The sequence below is a fragment of the Eubalaena glacialis genome, chromosome 7 (genome assembly GCF_028564815.1).
Source record: "Eubalaena glacialis isolate mEubGla1 chromosome 7, mEubGla1.1.hap2.+ XY, whole genome shotgun sequence".
NCBI lineage: Eukaryota > Metazoa > Chordata > Mammalia > Artiodactyla > Balaenidae > Eubalaena > Eubalaena glacialis.
In genome coordinates this window covers 82,231,462-82,250,036 of record NC_083722.1, presented here as the reverse complement: position 1 = coordinate 82,250,036, position 18,575 = coordinate 82,231,462, and the positions used below count along the sequence as shown (strand labels likewise).

At 37.3% G+C, this 18,575-nt stretch overlaps 1 protein-coding gene across 4 annotated transcripts in view; it reads left to right on the top strand.

Moving 5' to 3' along the window:
- CFAP20DC (CFAP20 domain containing) overlaps nucleotides 1-18,575 on the top strand; it is a 277,728-nt gene that overhangs the window by 129,257 nt on the left and 129,896 nt on the right. For all 4 annotated transcript variants that reach the window (XM_061195461.1, XM_061195462.1, XM_061195460.1 and 1 more), the window contains exon 7: nucleotides 15,978-16,115. In XM_061195461.1, coding sequence (XP_061051444.1) covers nucleotides 15,978-16,115 — 138 coding nt within the window. The remainder of the gene's footprint in view (nucleotides 1-15,977; nucleotides 16,116-18,575) is intronic.

The following is an 18,575-nucleotide window of genomic DNA, read 5'->3' as shown; positions in this document are numbered from 1 at the left end:
ACACAGTAACCTCATTGACATTGTTCTTAGTGATGTTTTTGCGGAACTGACTCCAAAGGCAAGGGAAACAAAAGCAAAAATAAACAAATGGAACTACATCAAGCTAACAAGCTTCTGCACAGCAAAGGAAATCATCATCGAAATAAAAGGCACCCTACTGAATGGGAGGAGATATTTGCAAATCATATATCCAGTAAGTGGTTAATGTCCAAAATATGTAATACAGACAAGGGACTTCCCTGGTGTTGCAGTGGTTAAGAATCCGCCTGCCAATGCAGGGGACACAGGTTCGATCCCTGGTCCAGGAAGATCCCACATGCTGTGGAGCATCTAAGCCTGTGTGCCACAACTACTGAGCCTGTGCTCTGGAGCCCACGAGTCACAACTACTGAGCCCACACACCCTAGAGCCCACGTGCTGCAACTACTGAGCCTGCATGCTGCAGCTACTGAAGCCCACACACCTAGAGCCTATGCTCTGCAACAAGAGAAGCCACCACAAGGAAAAGCCCGCACACCACAATGAAGACACAACACAGCCAAAAAAAAAAAAAAAAAAGAATACAGACAACAACAACAAACCTGATTAAAATATGGGCAGAGGGTCTGAATAAACATTTTTCCAAAGAAGACATACAGATGGCCAACAGGCACATGAAAAGATGTTCAGCATCACTAATTATTAGGGAAATGCAAATCAAAACAACAATGAGATATCACCTCACATCTGTAAGATTGACTGTTATCAAAAAGACAAGAAATAACAAATGTTGGAAAGGATGTGGAGAAAAAGGAACCCTCATACACTGTTGGTGGGACTGTAAATCAGTGAAGCCACTATGGAGACCAGCATGGAGATTCCTCAAATAATTAAGAAGAGAACTACCATATGATCCAGATATTTCACTTCTGGGTATTTATCTGAAGAAAACAAAAACATTAAGATGTATGCACCCCTGTGTTCATTGCAGCATTATTTACAATAGCCAAGATATGGAAACAGCCTGTCTATTGATGGATGAATAAATAAAGATGTTGTGGTATATAAACACAGTGGAATTCTACTCAGCCACAAAAAAGAACAAAATCCTGCCACTTGGCAACAACTGGATGAACCTTGAAGGTATTATGCTAAGTGAAATAAGTCAGATGGAGAAAGACAAATACTGTATGATTTCACTTATATGGGGAATCTAAAAAAACAAAACAAATGAGCAAACAAAATAAAACAAAAACAAACTCCTAGATACAGAGATCAGATTGATAATTACCAGAGGGGAAGAGGTTGGGGGAGTGGGCAAAATGGGTGAAGGGGGTCAACTCTATAGTGAAGGGGGTAACTAGACTTGTGGTAGTGATCACTTTATAGTGTATACAGATGTCAAATTACAATGCTGTACCCTTGAAACATATCTTTTTTTTTAAATAAACTATAACAATATTAACACAGCCAACATGTTAAAAAAAGAAAAAGAAAAAAGAACTGTCAGCCCTAGGTACTGCTATAGGCAGGGATAAAGGGTATGGCTAAAAACAGGTAGATTGGTTAGAATTCTGTATTGGTTACTGTAGGACCCCAGATCCCCTCTCCAACTCCATACGACCATGCAACAGGACCTTTATCCTCTAGAGACACTAAAGTAGAGTGTCTGAACTCAGGTACATCGAATATATGGTAGATAGACACCAAAACTAATAGGAAGAAGTAAATAGATAAGTTAGGAATAGATATATGTTTTTCTCAGAGTTAAGAAAAGATATTGCATCTATAAAATAATAATTTTTCCTGCTTTACTCCAGTAAACATTTTATTGAAGTATATTATATTATAAACTTTTATATACATATAGAAACATTTATAAATTGTAGGCATACAGCATGAGGAATTACCATAAAGTGAGCACATTTGTTAACCACCACCCAGATCAAGAAATAGAACATTACAAGCAGCCTAGAAGCCCTCTTTATGTCCCATCCCAATCATAACTGTCTTCCTTCCTCTGAGAGGTAACTCTATCCTTACCTCTAACACCACGTATTAATTTTACCTATTTTTGAACTTTATATAAATGGAATCATATGGTACATACTCTTTCATAAATACATTCTTCCCAGTACACATAGAGATTCATCTATGTTGGTGCTGATCTTCAGTACTGTATAGTATGCCATTGCATGTATATTCCACAATTAATTTTTCCATTTTAGGCTATTTCCAATAGTGCTGCTTGAATCATTCTACATTTCTCTTGGAGCATCTATGTAGGCATTTCTTTGGCTATTTAGTAAGGAGCTGAATGAATACATACTTTAACGTTCTTAATTTCAGTTATTATTTTTTTGATTCTAGAATTTTATTACATTCTTTTTTATAGTTTCCATTCCTCAACTGAAATTCTTTATTTTGTTATCTAATTCCTGAAATATATTAATCAGAGTTATTTTAAAGGCCATGGCTCATAATCCCAATACCTGACTCTCCTGTGGGTCTGTTTCTATTGCCTGTTTTAGTCTTGGTGTTGTCTCCTGGTATGCCTGGTAAGTTTCAAGTGAATGTTGGACACTTGAAATCAAAAACTATAGAGTTATTTTGAGACTTTGTATTGTATTGTCTTCCTCTAGAGATGTAAAACCAAAAATATAAAATAAAAAGGAAGATGTTCAAAAAACTGAAAATAGGATGGAAATGTTAAGAATATTAGAAGTTAGTCCAAGAGGTTAACCATCAGAATAATAGGATTCCAAGACGAGAGACTAGAGAAAACAGAAAGGATGAAATATAAGATTTCTCAAAATTGAAGGCCAGATATTTTCAGTTGACATAATTCATCAAAAAAAGACTCACTATTGTGTAATTTCAGAACAAGAGGGGAAAAAAAAAAAGATCTTTTAAGCTTCCAGGATTTTTTTAAATACATACAGTGGTTACATACAAAGGGTTATAAATAAGAATGATGTCTGACTTTATACAGCACCCTTAAATGGTAGAAGACCTTGAAAGTATATCTTCAGAAGCCAAAGGGAAATTATTTAGAAAAATTATTATTTAGAATTCTACACCCATCCAGTCTATCAATTAAATGAGTATAGAATGAAGATATTAGCAGACATGCAAGGTCTCAAAAATTTATTTACATCCTTTCTCAGAAAAGATCCAGAAGACATTCTCCACAAAAATTAAGGAATAAATCAAGAAAAAGGCATATAGGGGACCCAGAAACGGATTTCATCCAATAGAAAAGCAAAGCAAATTTTCAGAATTATGGTTAAAGGAATTCAAAGCATGACACTTATAAAACACATCTGGAGAATAGTCAGTACATATTTTAGCAGAAAAAAATGGGGCTTCCAAGAGGAAAGTCTTCAGGAAAAGAATGTATCTGATAGAGTATGGTGTGTTTGAAAATGAAAAACAAAATCAATTGTGATTTTACAGTGCTGATGGGGAGTTTGGGAAGAATTAATTTTAGGAATGTAGAAAAACCCATGACAAAACAAAACAGTGATCAACTACAAGGGGGAAAAAATGCACAAGAAAAGACATGTAATCATAGTATATCATGTGGCTAAGATATGCACAACATTTTTTTTTAACATCTTTATTGGAGTATAATTGCTTTACAATGGTGTGTTAGTTTCTGCTGTATAACAAAGTGAATCAGCTATACGTATACATATATCTCCATATCTCCTCCCTCTTGCGTCTCCCTCCCACCCTCCCTATCCCAGCCCTCTAGGTGGTCACAAGCACTGAGCTGATCTCCCTGTGCTATGCAGCTGCTTCCCACTAGCTATCTCTTTTACACTTGGTAGTGTATATATGTCCGTGCCACTCTCTCACTTCGTCCCAGCTTACCCTTCCCCCTCCCCGTGTCCTCAAGTCCACTCTCTACGCCTGCATCTTTATTCCCGTCCTGCCCCTAGGTTCTTCAGAACCTTTTTTTTTTTTTTTAGATTCCATATATAGGTGTTAGCATACGGTATTTGTTTTTCTCTTTCTGACTTATTTCACTCTGTATGACAGGCTCTAGGTCCACCCACCTCACTACAAATAACTCAATTTCATTCCTTTTTATGGCTGAGTAATATTCCATTGTATATATGTGCCACATTTTCTTTATCCATTCATCTGTCGATGGACACTTAGGTTGCTTCCATGTCAAAAAGACAACCCTCAGAATGGGAGAAAATATTTGCAAACGAAGCAATTTATAAAGGATTAATCTCCAAAATATACAAGCAGCTCATGCAGCTCAATATCAAAAAAACAAACAACCCAATCCAAAAATGGGCAGAAGACCTAAATAGATATTTCTCCAAAGAAGATATACAGATTGCCAACAAACACATGAAAAGATGCTCAACATCACTAATCATTAGAGAAATGCTAATCAAAACTACAATGAGGTATCACCTCACACCGGTCAGAATGGCCATCATCAAAAAATCCACAACATTTTTTTAAACAGATTTATTTTTTAGAGAATTTTTAGATTTACAGCAAAATTGAGTGGAAAGGACAGAGGGTTTCCACATGTTCTTTGTTCCCACGCGTGCAACTCCCCATACCAGAGTGGTACATTCCTTACACTTGAACCTACACTGACACATCATTGTCACCCAATGTCCATAGTTTACATTAGGGTTCACTCAGTGTTGTACATTCTGTGGGTTTTGACAAATGAATAATGACGTGTATCCACAATTATAGCATCATACAGAATAGTTTCATTGCCCTAAAAGTCTTCTGTGCTCTACCTGTTCATCCTTCCCTCCCCATTAGTGCCTGGCAACCATTGATCTTTGTACTGTCTCCATAGTTTTGGCTTTTCCAGAATGTCACATAGTTGGAATCATGTAGCATGTAGCTTTCAGATTGACTTTTTCACTTAGTAATATGCATTTAAGGTTCCTGCATGTCTTTTCATAGTTTTATAGCTCATTTCATTTTAGTGCTGAATAATATTCCATTGTCTGGATATACCACAGTTTACTTATCCATTCATCTCCTGAAGGATATATTGGTTGCTTCCACATTTTGGCAATTATAAATAAAACTGCTATAAACATTCTTGTGTAGGTTTTCGGTATGGACATAAATTTTCAACTCATTTGGGTCAATACCAAGGAGCACGATTGCTGGTTCCTGTGTTAAGAGTATGTTTAGTTTTGTAAGAAACTGGCAAACTGTCTTCCAAAGCAGCTATAACATTTTGTATTCCACCAGCAATGAATGATAGTCCCTGTTGTTCCACATCCTTGCCCGCATTTGGTGTTGTCAGTGTTTTGGATTTCTGCCATTCTAAGATGTACAATGGCATGATTTTTTTACACAGTCTTAATAATTAAAACACTGAATAATAACTTATCCCAAAATTATATAAAATCATGTTGGGTGGATGTGGGGAAGAAAGAGAGGACATATTATAGTGGCTTAATAATGCTGAATTTTCTTTTTCCAAAATAGGAAATCAGAGATATCATCTAAAACTATTAAGTGCAGAAATGGCAATATAAGGCTACCATTTATAAATATGGAAGTAAATACCAGAAGATTTAGCACATATAAATGAAAGGCTTGGAAATAGTTGCCTCTGCATTGCAGGACTGGTGGATGTGTGAGGTGGGAGGGCAGCAGTTAGGGCATGATGGTATGATGGTTTTTTTCTCATAATTTTATAGTACTACTTGATTTTTTTTTTAATATATTTATTTATTTATTTTTGGCTGCATTGGGTCTTCGTTGCTGCACGTGGGCTTTTCTCTAGTTGTGGAGAGTGGGGGCTTCTCATTGTGGTGGCTTCTCTTGTTGTGGAGCATGGGCTCTAGGTGCGCTGGCTTCAGTAGTTGTGGCACGTGGGCCCAGTAGTTGTGGCTCACGGGCTCTAGAGCACAGGCTCAGTAGTTGTGGCGCACGGGCTTAGTTGCTCCACGGCATGTGGAATCTTCCTGGACCAGGGCTCGAACCTGTGTCCCCTGCATTGGCAGGCAGATTCTTAACCACTGCACCACCAGGGAAGTCCTGTAGTACCTGAATTTTTGAACAATATATGTGTATTTTGTTTGATAAGTAGATTTTCAGTGAATGGATAATCTATAAATATTTCCAAAGAACAAGAATTGGCGTAATTTCTTTCATGTTTTCAGAAGACCTGAAAAGAAGCCTTATGAATGTGGCATCTCAGAAAGGCTCTGAACAGACTTGGGGAAGTATGCTGTGCTTCAGGGTACTGTGGAGTATAACCCCATTTAGCTGCCAGTATTTAACCTTGTACAAATACTGACCCTATCTCTGTGCTTCAGTTTCCTCATTAGTAAAATGAGGATAATAATTGTTCCCTTGTTAGATAAATACTATTATTATAGTCTCAGTGAAAGTATAATGTATGTAAATCAAGTACATCTTAGAGAAATTAAATTGATATTGTAGAGCCTAAAGATTTCGATTAATATTTCCACAGTCTGTTGCTTTGATCATGTACTAAGTTTGTGGTTTTGTTTGAGTTTTGAATATCTCTGTGCTTTGTTTGCTCAATAATTACTATAAGGTTGTGGTAAAGATACAATCAAATACAAAATATATATGAAAAGACATAAACTATAATATAGTGTGTAGATGCTAAACATTTGTCTGCCTTCTACACATCAGGCACTGGGATGAGCACAGCCCCTGCTTCAAGGAGCTCAGGGTCTCACAGGGAAACTTACATGTATGTGTAATTGATAGTACCTGGTGGAAATTTGTCTAATGGGCTTGACAGACAGTGAGGGAAGAGGCTGGAACACTGACCATTTACTGGAGAGAGCCACTTGCTGGGGCGCTTGGATTTCACAGATCTGTCAGGTTAAGAAAAACTTGAGGACTAGCATAGTGATGACAACTTTTGAATTTGCCAAATCAGTTCATTAAAACAGGCAAACAAATAAGAAAAGCTACAGTTATTCTGATTGTTTCACTAAATGCAAGGACATTTACACATACACACGTGAGAAGTTCTAAATTTCAGAATAAAGGCTCACATTTTCACCACAGACCAGTGAATATGACTTCGTGGATCAGTATCTCTCTATATACCAGTGTCTGGTCTGTAGTTACCTAGAGGAATAAACTTTCCAAGCCGCCTGCTAAAATAAAAACAAAAATTTTCCAGGTTATGAAAGTGGACAATGAGAAGATAAAGCATTTCAGGCAGAAGAAAGAGCATGTATGTATAAAGGCCTGGCATTATGAAAGGATCCGATGTGTTCAAGGAACGGGGAGTTCAGTATGGTACATGGCAGAGGTGGGAGGTATGGTGTAATATAATATTGCATTATTAGGCTTCATACTTTGGGTGACATAAAAATGTAGAACAGGCTCCTGTCCTCAGAGTTCACTGTGTAATTATAGACACTAGAAAAGTTAACAATTTAAGAGTTCATTCTGAAGACAGTTAGATAAAAAAAGACAAAGGATTATACAGTATAGGGCAAACTGAGTGTCCCTGGTCAAGGAGGTTGGCAGCAGAAGTAATAATCGTGATGATGATGATGATAATGATAGAAGCAGTGGCTGTTATAAGCACTTTACATATATGAACTTAGATTAGATTAATGTTTATAACAACTCTACAAGACGGATAGTACTACTATCCCCATTTTATAGATAGGGAAACTGAGGCACAGAGAAGTCAGGATATGTGCCCAGTGTCACATAACTGCTAAGTAGTAGAGGCAGGATTTAAACCCTGGCAGTCGGACTCCAGAATTTATACTCTTAATTACTACAGCACACTGCCTCTCATGGAAGGATAGAAAAGGGAAAATTTTTAAAGGAAATATACAAGCGATGTCACGTAATAAGAATTCGAGGATTTGGTAACTGGCTGTGTTGAGGGTATCTGTATTACAATAAGTGATGAATGTCCCTTTGTCTTTCTTACTGAAAGAGAGGAGTCATTCTATTCTGCAGAAACAGATTAGTCAGTCATAGTGTTGAGACTTTTATCCAAGGAAACTTTTTTATGTGTTTCTTACATTCCATTCTCAGGTTCAGTTTTAAAATATTATATTAAATGCATACTTAAGCTCAGTACTGTGTGGTCCTTGGCTTATTTGAACTGCTACCATTTCACTCTAGGACCTCTCAAACTCACCCACCGAAGCTAGGAAATGTTGCCTAATTCCCTTGCTGTTCTCTGTTACACAGTGGGATATAATAGAAAGTGAGTTATTGGAACCCTAAAATGGCAATTAACCAGTTTTTTAGTTGCCCAGAGGAATGACTTTCGCTGGACAAGTAGTAAAGCATGCTGATTCAATTTAGTTTATTACTTTTATGGTTCCCAAGGGGACATGGACTGGCATTTGCATGACTGAATTATTGATTAACTTGTTACCATTCTGCATTTTTTAAAAAACACAATATATGTATAGATAGATAAGAGAAAGACAAAGGAGAGAAAAGAGAAGCGATGAGAGAAGAGAACAAGTGATGATCCATTAAGCATGAACTTATGCTATGCCAATGACAGTTTTACAGATCTCCTGACTCCCCAGTCTGCCCATTTCATTGTTCTCTCTAAAAGATCAGGACTGGGGAGTATGTGTTCTGTGTTTAGAAATGCAAGAAGAGAAGAATTAAAACTATGATTTAAGACTGAGAGCACTTTGAGGGCATAGACTAGATCTCCACTGTTTTTTTTTTTTTTGGATCTCCACATTTTTATCTCTAGCACATGAGCTGGCACCAGTAACCTGTCATAAATGTTTGATGAATTAATGAAGTAAGAGCTAGCTAATTGTTTGTTCAATTATCCATTCATTTACTATCTCTATACAATAAACCTTTATTGGGTGTCTAGCAATGTGAAGAAAATCATCCGTTCAGAGGCCACAGAAAAAATTAGAAATACTGATGTCTTGCCTTGGTAGACTCATTGATCAGGAAAGGGCCCTAGAGGTCCTCTGATGTCTTGCCTTGATAGATTCATTGATCAGGAAAAGGCCCTAGAGATTATCTAATCCAATGTCTTAATTATACAGATAAGGAAAACAAGGTGCATGGAAATGAGGCACCTTGGCCGAGGGTACAGAAGGTGGAACTTGACGCCAAGCCTCTGACTGTCCTTTCCTCAGTGCTACACAAGCTTACCTTCCACAATAAGTGCAATGATTTAGTGTTTTAAATAATTAACATTCTTGAGTTTTTTTCCCACCTCTTTCCTCACCTCCAGGTCAGGTGAGTGCACATCATATCCGAATCTTGTCAGTTTAAGGCTACATTCCCACTCCTTCCCAAAGAGGAGCTGAACTCAAAATACCCTTGCCTAGCAAACCACCCCAGGGGAAGTAAAGGGGATAAGATCTCAGCATAGCAGAGGTGCCCAGCAGCCAACAGTAGATCCCACAGAAATGGGTCATGAATATCTGTATATCAAGACTCAATTATTCTGATTAAAATACATATTTTATAATTAAGTATTATAAATATTATTTATAATAAAACATTATTTCTCAAAACTTCTAAGGATAACAATTTCATTTACAATACCATCCAAATAATTAAATACCTAGGAATAAATTTAATCAAGGGCGTAAGGACTTGTACACTGAAAACTATGAAACATTGCTAAAAGAAATTAAAGAAGACCTACATAAATGGAAAGATATCACACATTCATGCATTGGAAGACATGATATTGTTAAGATTTTCAATATTACCTAAAAAGATCTAGAGATTAAATTCAATCTCTCTCAACATTTCAATGGACTTTTTTGCAGAAATGGAAAAACTAATCCTCAAATTCATATGGCATTGCAAGAGGACCTGAATACCCAAAAATTCTTGAAAAAGAAGAACAAAGTTGGAGGAGTCACACTTCTCAATTTCAAAACTTACCTCAGAGTTACAGAAATCAAAGGAGTTTGCTGTTAGGACTGACATATAGACCAATGGAACAGAGTTAAGTCCAGAAATAAATTTATACATCTGATTTTGACAAGGATGCCAAGAGCGTTCAATGGGAAGAGAATAGTCTCTTCAACAAACGGTTCTGGGACAGTTACGTATCCACGTCCAAAAGAATGAAGTTGGAACCCTACTTCACACAATATATAAAAATTGACTCAAAATGGATCAGTGACTTAAATGTAAGAGGTTAAACCATTAAAGTCTTGGGAAAAAATAGAGATAAATCTTCATGACCTTGATTTTGGCAATAGATTCTTAGATATGATACCGAAAGCATAGCAACAAAATTTTCAAAATAGATAAATTATACTTTATCAAAATTAAAAACTTTGTATATCAAATGACATTATCAAGAAAGTGAAAAGACAGCCTACAGAATGGGAGAAAATATTTGTAAATCATATATCTGATAGAATATATATTCTGGTTCTTAAATAGAGTGTACATATATATTCTGATGTATTCTAGTATCTGGAATATATAACACAACGACAAAATGACAACCCAATTTTCTAACATGGTCAAAAGACTTAAATATATCTCCAAAAGAGATATACAAAAGAAGATAATACAAATGTCAGGCAACAAACATAAGATGCTAAACATCATTGGTCATTAGGGAAATACAAATTAAAACCACAGTGAGTTACCACTTTACACCCACTAAGACGGCTATAATTTTTTTAATGGAAAGTAAGTGTTAGCAAGTGTGGAGAGAAATTGGAACCTTCATACATTGCTGATGGGAATGCAGAATTGTTGTCCCAGTGTGTAAAACATTTTGGCAGTTCCTTAAAAAGTTAAACACAGAATTGCCATATGACCCTGCAATTCCACTCCTAAGCATATACCCCACAAAATGGAAAACATGTACATGCATGTTTATAACAGCATTATCTATGATAGCCAAAATGTGGAAACAGCCCACATGTCCATCAGTGGATGAATGGTTTAACAAAATTTGGTAAGTACTATTCACACAGACACAAAAGAACACATATTGTTTGATTCCATTTATATGAAATATCCAGAATAGATAAATCCATAGAGACAAGATTGTAGATTTGTGGCTGCCACGGACTGGGGGCCAGAGAGAATGGGGAGATACGGGTTAATGGGTAAGTACATTGTGAGTATACTATATGCCACTGAATCTTTTATCTTAAAATGCTTAATTTTATGTTAAAATGAATTTCTCCTCATTTTTTTTTTTAAAAGCTTCAATGGAATGATTCATTCAAGATAGCCAAGTTTTTGTGTAGTTCCTTTAAACATCAAAACCTTTTATTATTAAAAACAAAACAAAAACACACATACTAAGATGTGGTGGTTTTGTCACCATTGTAATGAAATAATTTACATAAGTATTTGTCTATTATTAATAGTAAACATTTATATAGCACTTGCTATGTACCAGGCACTATTCTTATCCTCTTGTATACATTAAGCTCATTTAATCATCACAGTAACCCTATGAGGAAAATGTTATTTTTATATCCATGTTTCACAGATAAGGAGAGCAGGGCACAGCAAGGTAAATTATAATGCTAGGATCACACAACCACTTGGTAGAGCCAGAATGTGAACCCAGGATGCCTTGCTCCAGAACCTGTGCTTTTAACCACAATGATATACTGCTTCTTAAAAATCTTTCCGCACTTACACAGTAAACTCCATAAAGCAGGGATTTGAATCCATGCCAGGCCCAGAGAAAATCTGATAGTTATATGGTAAGTGAGTGAATGAACAAGCAAAAAATGAACCAACTTTGTACCAAAATTGTTATAGATTAAATGTGTCCCCCTAGAATTTATATGTGTCCTAATAAAAGAGATCCCAGAAAGCTCCCTCTCCCTTTCCACCATGTGAAGTTTTAGCAGGAAGCCATCTAGGAACCAGGAATAGGACCCTCATCAGACATCAGATCTGCTGGTGCCTTGATCTTGGGCTTCTCAGCCCCTAGAACTATGAGAAATAAATTTGTTATTTATAAGCCACTCAGTCTGCAGTATTCTGTTACAGCAGCCCAAACAAAAACAAATATCCTGGCAGTTAGAAACTTTAATGTTTTCTGCTTGGCTCTCACTGGTGTTTCAGAGAGGTGAGATTTGATATAAGTAAGGCACTGTGCTAGGCACTGCAGATAGGTAAAATGAATATAGTTGAGTCCAGGATCAGTGAACTATTACAAAATTGGTACTTACTTAAACTGCAATGAATTATGAGTAGCCTTAAGTGGAAACAGGTCTATAAATCTCACTATTTTATAAGGCATTTCCCCCCAGTAAAATGGGGATGATGGTTTTTAATGCATAAAGTACTGTATATATGTATTTAAATTGATGACTTAATTTTTAAAGCTAGTTAAGATCTTCATCAAGGGTATTAAACACCTATAGAATGGTTCATTTTATTATGACTTTATGGCCAAAGAAAGGAGAACAGGGTTAAAAAGTCACTCAAACATTGCAATAATATACTATCTCATACTGGGAGCAAAGACATCAACAAAAACTACCATCTGGTTGTGTTTGGATGCTACATGAGCACATCTGTCAGCTTTCTCATAGCTTTCTCCTTCATGTACCATTGCCATTCTGAACTAACCATTCCAGCCAACATTATGTTCTTTCAGATGTGTTAGCAAAAGCAGTTTAAATTCGATTGTATCATTTTTCAGATGTTAATCAAGCAGTCTGCACGTTTCCATACACAGTTCCTTCCCGAGGATAGAACTTGTCTGAAAGAACAAGGCAGACAGGACTTGGTCGCTTAGTATCTGATTGCCAGCTTGATTTGTTATTTGCCCTCTGGGGAGAAAGATGTGCTATCCAAATAAAATGTGCATGCAGTACTTTTCAGGGTATAGCTGAACAAAGAACAACCAGAGAAGAAAAATGGAAGACTGGACAGCTGCATTTAATCTAGGTTGGCTGTTTAAAAGGTGCTTTTGTTCATGACCATTTATTAAGTACCCCCTTTGAACCAGGTGTTGTAGTAAAGATATCATTGGGATTCTCTCACTATTCTGTTTGACAGAACTATCTTTCTTCCACTTCCTAGAATGCTCCAAAGTCTTTCTGCCTTCAGAGTCTTCAAAAGCTGTTTCCTCTACCTGAATAACTACTTATCTTTTATGACTCAGCTTAAATGTCTCTTTCCCTAACACCCTGTGATGTTGGATTCCCCCATTGCTTCTTTTATAACGTCTTGAACTTTTCTTTCAGAGCACTTAACACAATTGTAATTTAAATATTTGTGGTATAACTTGTTTCATATTCTCTGCTAGATATAAGCTTCAGTAAGGCCGGCACAGAGTCACTCTGGCTCACCACTGCATTCCCAGCCACTAGATGAGTGCTTGGCACATAGTAGAGGCTCAATAAGTATTTACTGAATGATAAAATGAGTAAATGAATGATACAGGTAGACCATGCCCTCTAATACTCACAGTTCAGCACGATTTAATTTTTATGTAGGATCTATGCTGTTTTCAGAATTAATCCTTATTTTTAAATTAAGCTGTAAATGCTTAAAAAATAAAATAACATAACCTAGTAATTGGACCGGGAGAAGGGGGTAGTTTAGTGGGGAGATGAGTTAAGTTCTATTTAGGTCTATCAGAACATCCAACTACCAGGTTTAAAGCTCCTTCATAGTTCGGGATCGCAAAAATGAAACTAAGGCCCCTTTCCTCTTTCTCACAAATGAGACTTTCTCTACAAAGTCTCAAAGTTTGACAGTCAGCAGTTGCTGAATGATTAGGCTGTATTTTAAAATAATAAATCAGTAGTTTTCTTTCTTGGATTTCTTCTTTTATTGCAGGTTTTATACTGCCCACAGTTTCCCTCAATGAATAATCCAATAAATAGTGAGACGTTCTGAGAGCAAAGAGAGAGTAGGTACAGAGAAAGGAAAAATGATGCAGAGGGGATTTGAGCCTTTTAATGTGAAATCTGATTTGCATGTCAACCACGTTCCTGTAGGATTCAGATTAGAGTTTTGTAATAGTCTCTGCCTTGTTCTATTTTTCATAAAAGCTTATGGAGTTTTGGTTACCAGAATTTGCTGTCTGTCCCTTGTTAGTTGGAAACTCAGCTTTTCTTTTGGATACAGTTAAAACTTTGTATGGCATTATATATCCACACAAGCCCTATGAGCTAAAGTTTCCATGACTTCTCTTCATAGGATTCAGAATCTTATTAGCCTACAGAATTCTCTTCCTCTATTAATATAAAATCTTAGTTTATCAATATTGGCATTGATGTGGAAATTATCTTTTTCTACCTCAGAGAAGTCTGAAATGACATGTCAGATATACATCTGGAGTTAGTCTACTTATTTTCCAAAAGTTTTCTATTTTGAGAATTCATTTACTCAATTACTTTACTAAATGTCGATGACAAATAAGAAATGAATGGACAAAGAATACCTGAAAACTAAGATTTGTAAACCCAGTGGCATTTGTAATTACTGGAGCATTAGGATACTTAGAAACCATGACACTGCTGATGAGCATTTAAGTTTTTAGCTAAATGATTCATTTTCCTTTTCAAGATTAGGACAGTAAGATCTAATTAGGGAATTGCCATGGCTTGGATGTACAAAAACCTAACATCATTTGCCTTTATATACATGGTTAGAGTTTATACATACCTAAGGATGTTTTTGAGGGATGAATTTGGTTGAATTTCTCTTACTACTCACATTCACATATACACACACCACATTTTTCCACTAGATTCTAAAAATAGAAACTCTTTCCTAATAAAAATTAAACACAAATTATTCTGAAGAAGAAAATAAAAACTATGCTTAAGCTAATCGTGAAAAGTTATTTTACATTTTGGTATATTTCCTTCTAGTCCTTTTGCCATTCATACATTTTATTTAACGATTTTCTAAAATCGTTAAGTTGAGATAGAGTTTTGGGTACGTTACTTTCATTTAACTTCCTATCTTGAGCCTTTCCCATATCATCAAGCTATCTTCATAAATACAATTTTCTGTGACTCTTTACTGAAAATTCCAGTTGCTTCATTTTTCAGAAATTATAAACACTTATTTACATAGATCTTCATCTGAGTTTCTGATTTGTTTACTTTAGAATAGATTCGTAAAGTGAAATTACTGAGTAAAATGCCATGGACATTTTTAAGGCTTTTGATGCACACAGTAAAATTGCTTTTTGGAATGCTAATAGCAACTTAATTCCTACTTGCTACATATGACAAGGCTTAATATCTTTGCCACAAAATAGATCATATAAATAACTTTTTTTAATGCTCTAAAAGTAAAATGGGTTAAGAACATGAACAGGAAATCTACTATAATGAAAACTTAAATATCCATATAAACATATATGAACAATATTAAATCTCATTGGAAATACAAACTATAATAATGAAAATACTATTTTAATTAAACTCTTTTTTTCTTTGAAAGTATTTGAAGGTAGGATGTTAACATTAGGGGAAGCTGGGTAAAGGGTATATTGGAACTCTGTACTATTTTTGTAACTTTTCTGTAAGTCTAAAATTATTTCAAAATAAAAAGTTTAAAAATTGACTCATATAATGGCTCTAGGTGCTTGTTCGGTAATGTCATTGTACTTATCGATCTTGTATAAATGAGCCAGTGTACTCCCAGAAACCTTTCTTGGAGCATACCTAGCTAGTTCTTCTTTCGAGTACCACTCTAGTATTAAAAAACAAATATAAAATGTTTCCAGTCAGTGCTCTCATTTATTGCAGAAGTCTCTGAACCTGTTCCATATGTTAAGTACTCTATCTCATTTAATCCTTTCTACAGTCCTAGAAAGTGAACATTAAAATTATCATGCTCATTTTACAGATGAGAAAACCAAGCCTGTAAGATTGAGTAACTCATGCGAAGTTACACTCTAAAATGTTTTAATTTAATCAGTTTCATTTATAAGATATGTCCATGTGGCAGAAATGGCTTACATTTGGGGAATGAATGGTAGTCTTTATTTCCAACTGGATATGGTGTTCCATTTCCAACAGATGAACCTACAGACATCATTCCACGAAGCTGCCAACTCACGACAGATGTTCCACAAGTCACACAGCTGCTAAACATGACTAAACTCCGCCAAACTGAAATAAAATTTGGAGGTCATCCTCTAAGTTCAGCAGAATCAGGTATGTACTCAAGTATCTAAATTATAAGCATGTTTATTTGTAAGACCAAAAAGGGGTGGGGGGGGTGGGGGTGGAACAGCCTTGTGACGATGCTTTATAGCTTGAGGTTAAATATTAAGTCACTTTAACATCAACTCAAGTCAGTGATAAGTCATTATTTTAAATTTCTCTTCTAGCAACTAAAATATCTTCTCGATTTTTACACGATAAGTCAAACATGCTGGGTTGTTTCTCTCCTTTTCCTGTATGCTTCCACGCCCTGCCAGTTATACCTCCCAAACGTCTCTCAAATCTGATCCTATTGCTACTTTCATTGTTCAGGTCCCCACCGTCACTCACCTCACCCTCCCAGTTAATCTTCACATTGCTGTCAGATTTCTCTTTCTGATAATAGAAATAGAAATGTGATTGTGTCACTCTTTGATTAAAGACTTTTCATGCCTTTCCCACTATGTTAAAGACAAAATGAAAAAACCCTTGGGAACTCACACAAAGCCAACCTCCTCTATTCCAAACTTACTCCACAGTTTCATCTCCAGACCCTTTCTCTCATTTCCCATGTGTTAATTTCTGACCACTCTCTGGGCTTTCATATGTTTGTATTTTGGGATTGCTGTTTTGTTGGCCTAAAATGGCTTCTTTGCCTTTCTGCCTGGAAAAAACTCCCAATTCATCTTTCTAGATCCAACTCAAATGCCACATCTTCTATTCTAACAAGCATTGTTCTCCTCTTTTGATGGCTTTTTTTTCTTTTTTCTTTCTTTTTTTTTTTTTGCAGTACTTTTTAATTAATATGTCTGCATTCCGCAATTAAGCATGACTTCCTCCAAAATGGCACTGAACCTCGTTCTTCTATATCCCTAGCATCTAACACAGTGCTTGCCATATATTAGGCCAGGGGCTGCAAACTCATATTACCACAGAAACCAGTCAGAAAACATAAATGAGTAGAGTGGGCTGGATGCCTGGATATTTGACCCAGAGAAACATTTTCTACTTCTACAGTGAGCCCTATTGGGAGTGGAGGGGGGCGGTTAGGGGAGAGGCGTGAGATAGTGCTTCAAAGAAGTTGTTCTCTAGTATTAAAACAGTAATATTAACAGCTATGCAAATGATACAATACATGGCAATTGACACTCAGCCTCTGTGAGAGAGCTGTAGGGAGTGGTGAGAACTACAGCAAAGTGGATTCTCCTTTTCAGTCTAGAAAGGGCACCTGCAGTTCAGTTCTAGCCAAGTTTTGTCTTGCAAGAACATAGGCCCAGGCTTGCCAGATCTTTCATTCTTTTCAAGAGGACCTCGGTATCCCAATGTTTACGATAAGTCTCCCAATTTTAAAGTATTGTCTAAACTCTAAAATTTTTTGAAAACACTCTGTGGGCCAAAGACAAAATATGCCAGGGCTGCCAGTTTTCTACCTTTATAACAGATACCCATAGCTATTGACCAAACGAATGAATAGTACTTACAAATCAAGAAACCTGTTATTCAGGTGAGTGGTTCTCAACTTCCTATATGTTAGAATCACTTGGGACATTTTAAAAATAACTGATATAGAAAAGAAGGAGAGAAGATGGCAGAAGAGTAAGACATGGAGATAACCTTCCTCCCCACAAATACATCAGAAATACATCTACATGTGGAACAACTCCTACAGAACACCTACTGAACGCTGGCAGAAGACCTCAGACCCCCCAAAAGGCAAGAAACTCCCCACATACCTGGGTAGGGCAAAAGAAAACAGAAAAAACAGAGACAAAAGAGTAGGGACAGGACCTGCACCAGTGGGAGGGAGCTGTGAAGGAGGAAAGGTTTCCACGCACCAGGGAGCCCCTTCATGGGCGGAGACTGCGGGTGGCGGAGGGGGGAAGCTTCAGAGCCACGGAGGAGAGAGCAGCAACGGGGTGCGGAGGGCAAAGCGGAGAGATTCCCACACAGAGGATCGGTGCCGACCAGCACTCACCAGCCCGAGAGGCTTGTCTGCTCACCCGCCGGGGCGGGCGGGGGCTGGGAGCTGAGGCTCGGGCTTCGGACGTCGGATCCCAGGGAGAGGACTGCGGTTGGCTGCATGAACACAGCCTAAAGGGGGCTAGTGCGCCACAGCTAGCCGGGAGGGAGTCCGGGAAAAGGTCTGGAACTGCCGAAGAGGCAAGAGACTTTTTCTTCCCTCTTTGTTTCCTGGTGCGTGGGCAGACGGGATTAAGAGCGCCGCCTAAACAAGCTCCAGAGACGGGCATGAGCCGCGGCTATCAGCGCGGACACTAGAGACGGGCCTGAGACGCTAAGGCTGCTGCTGCAGCCACCAAGAAGCCTGTGTGCAAGCACAGGTCACTATCCACACCGCCCCCCCAGGAGCCTGTGCAGCCGCCACTGCCAGGGTCCCGTGATACAGGGACAACTTCCCCGGGAGAACGCACGGCACGCCTCAGGCTAGTGCAACGTCACGCCGGCCTCTGCCGC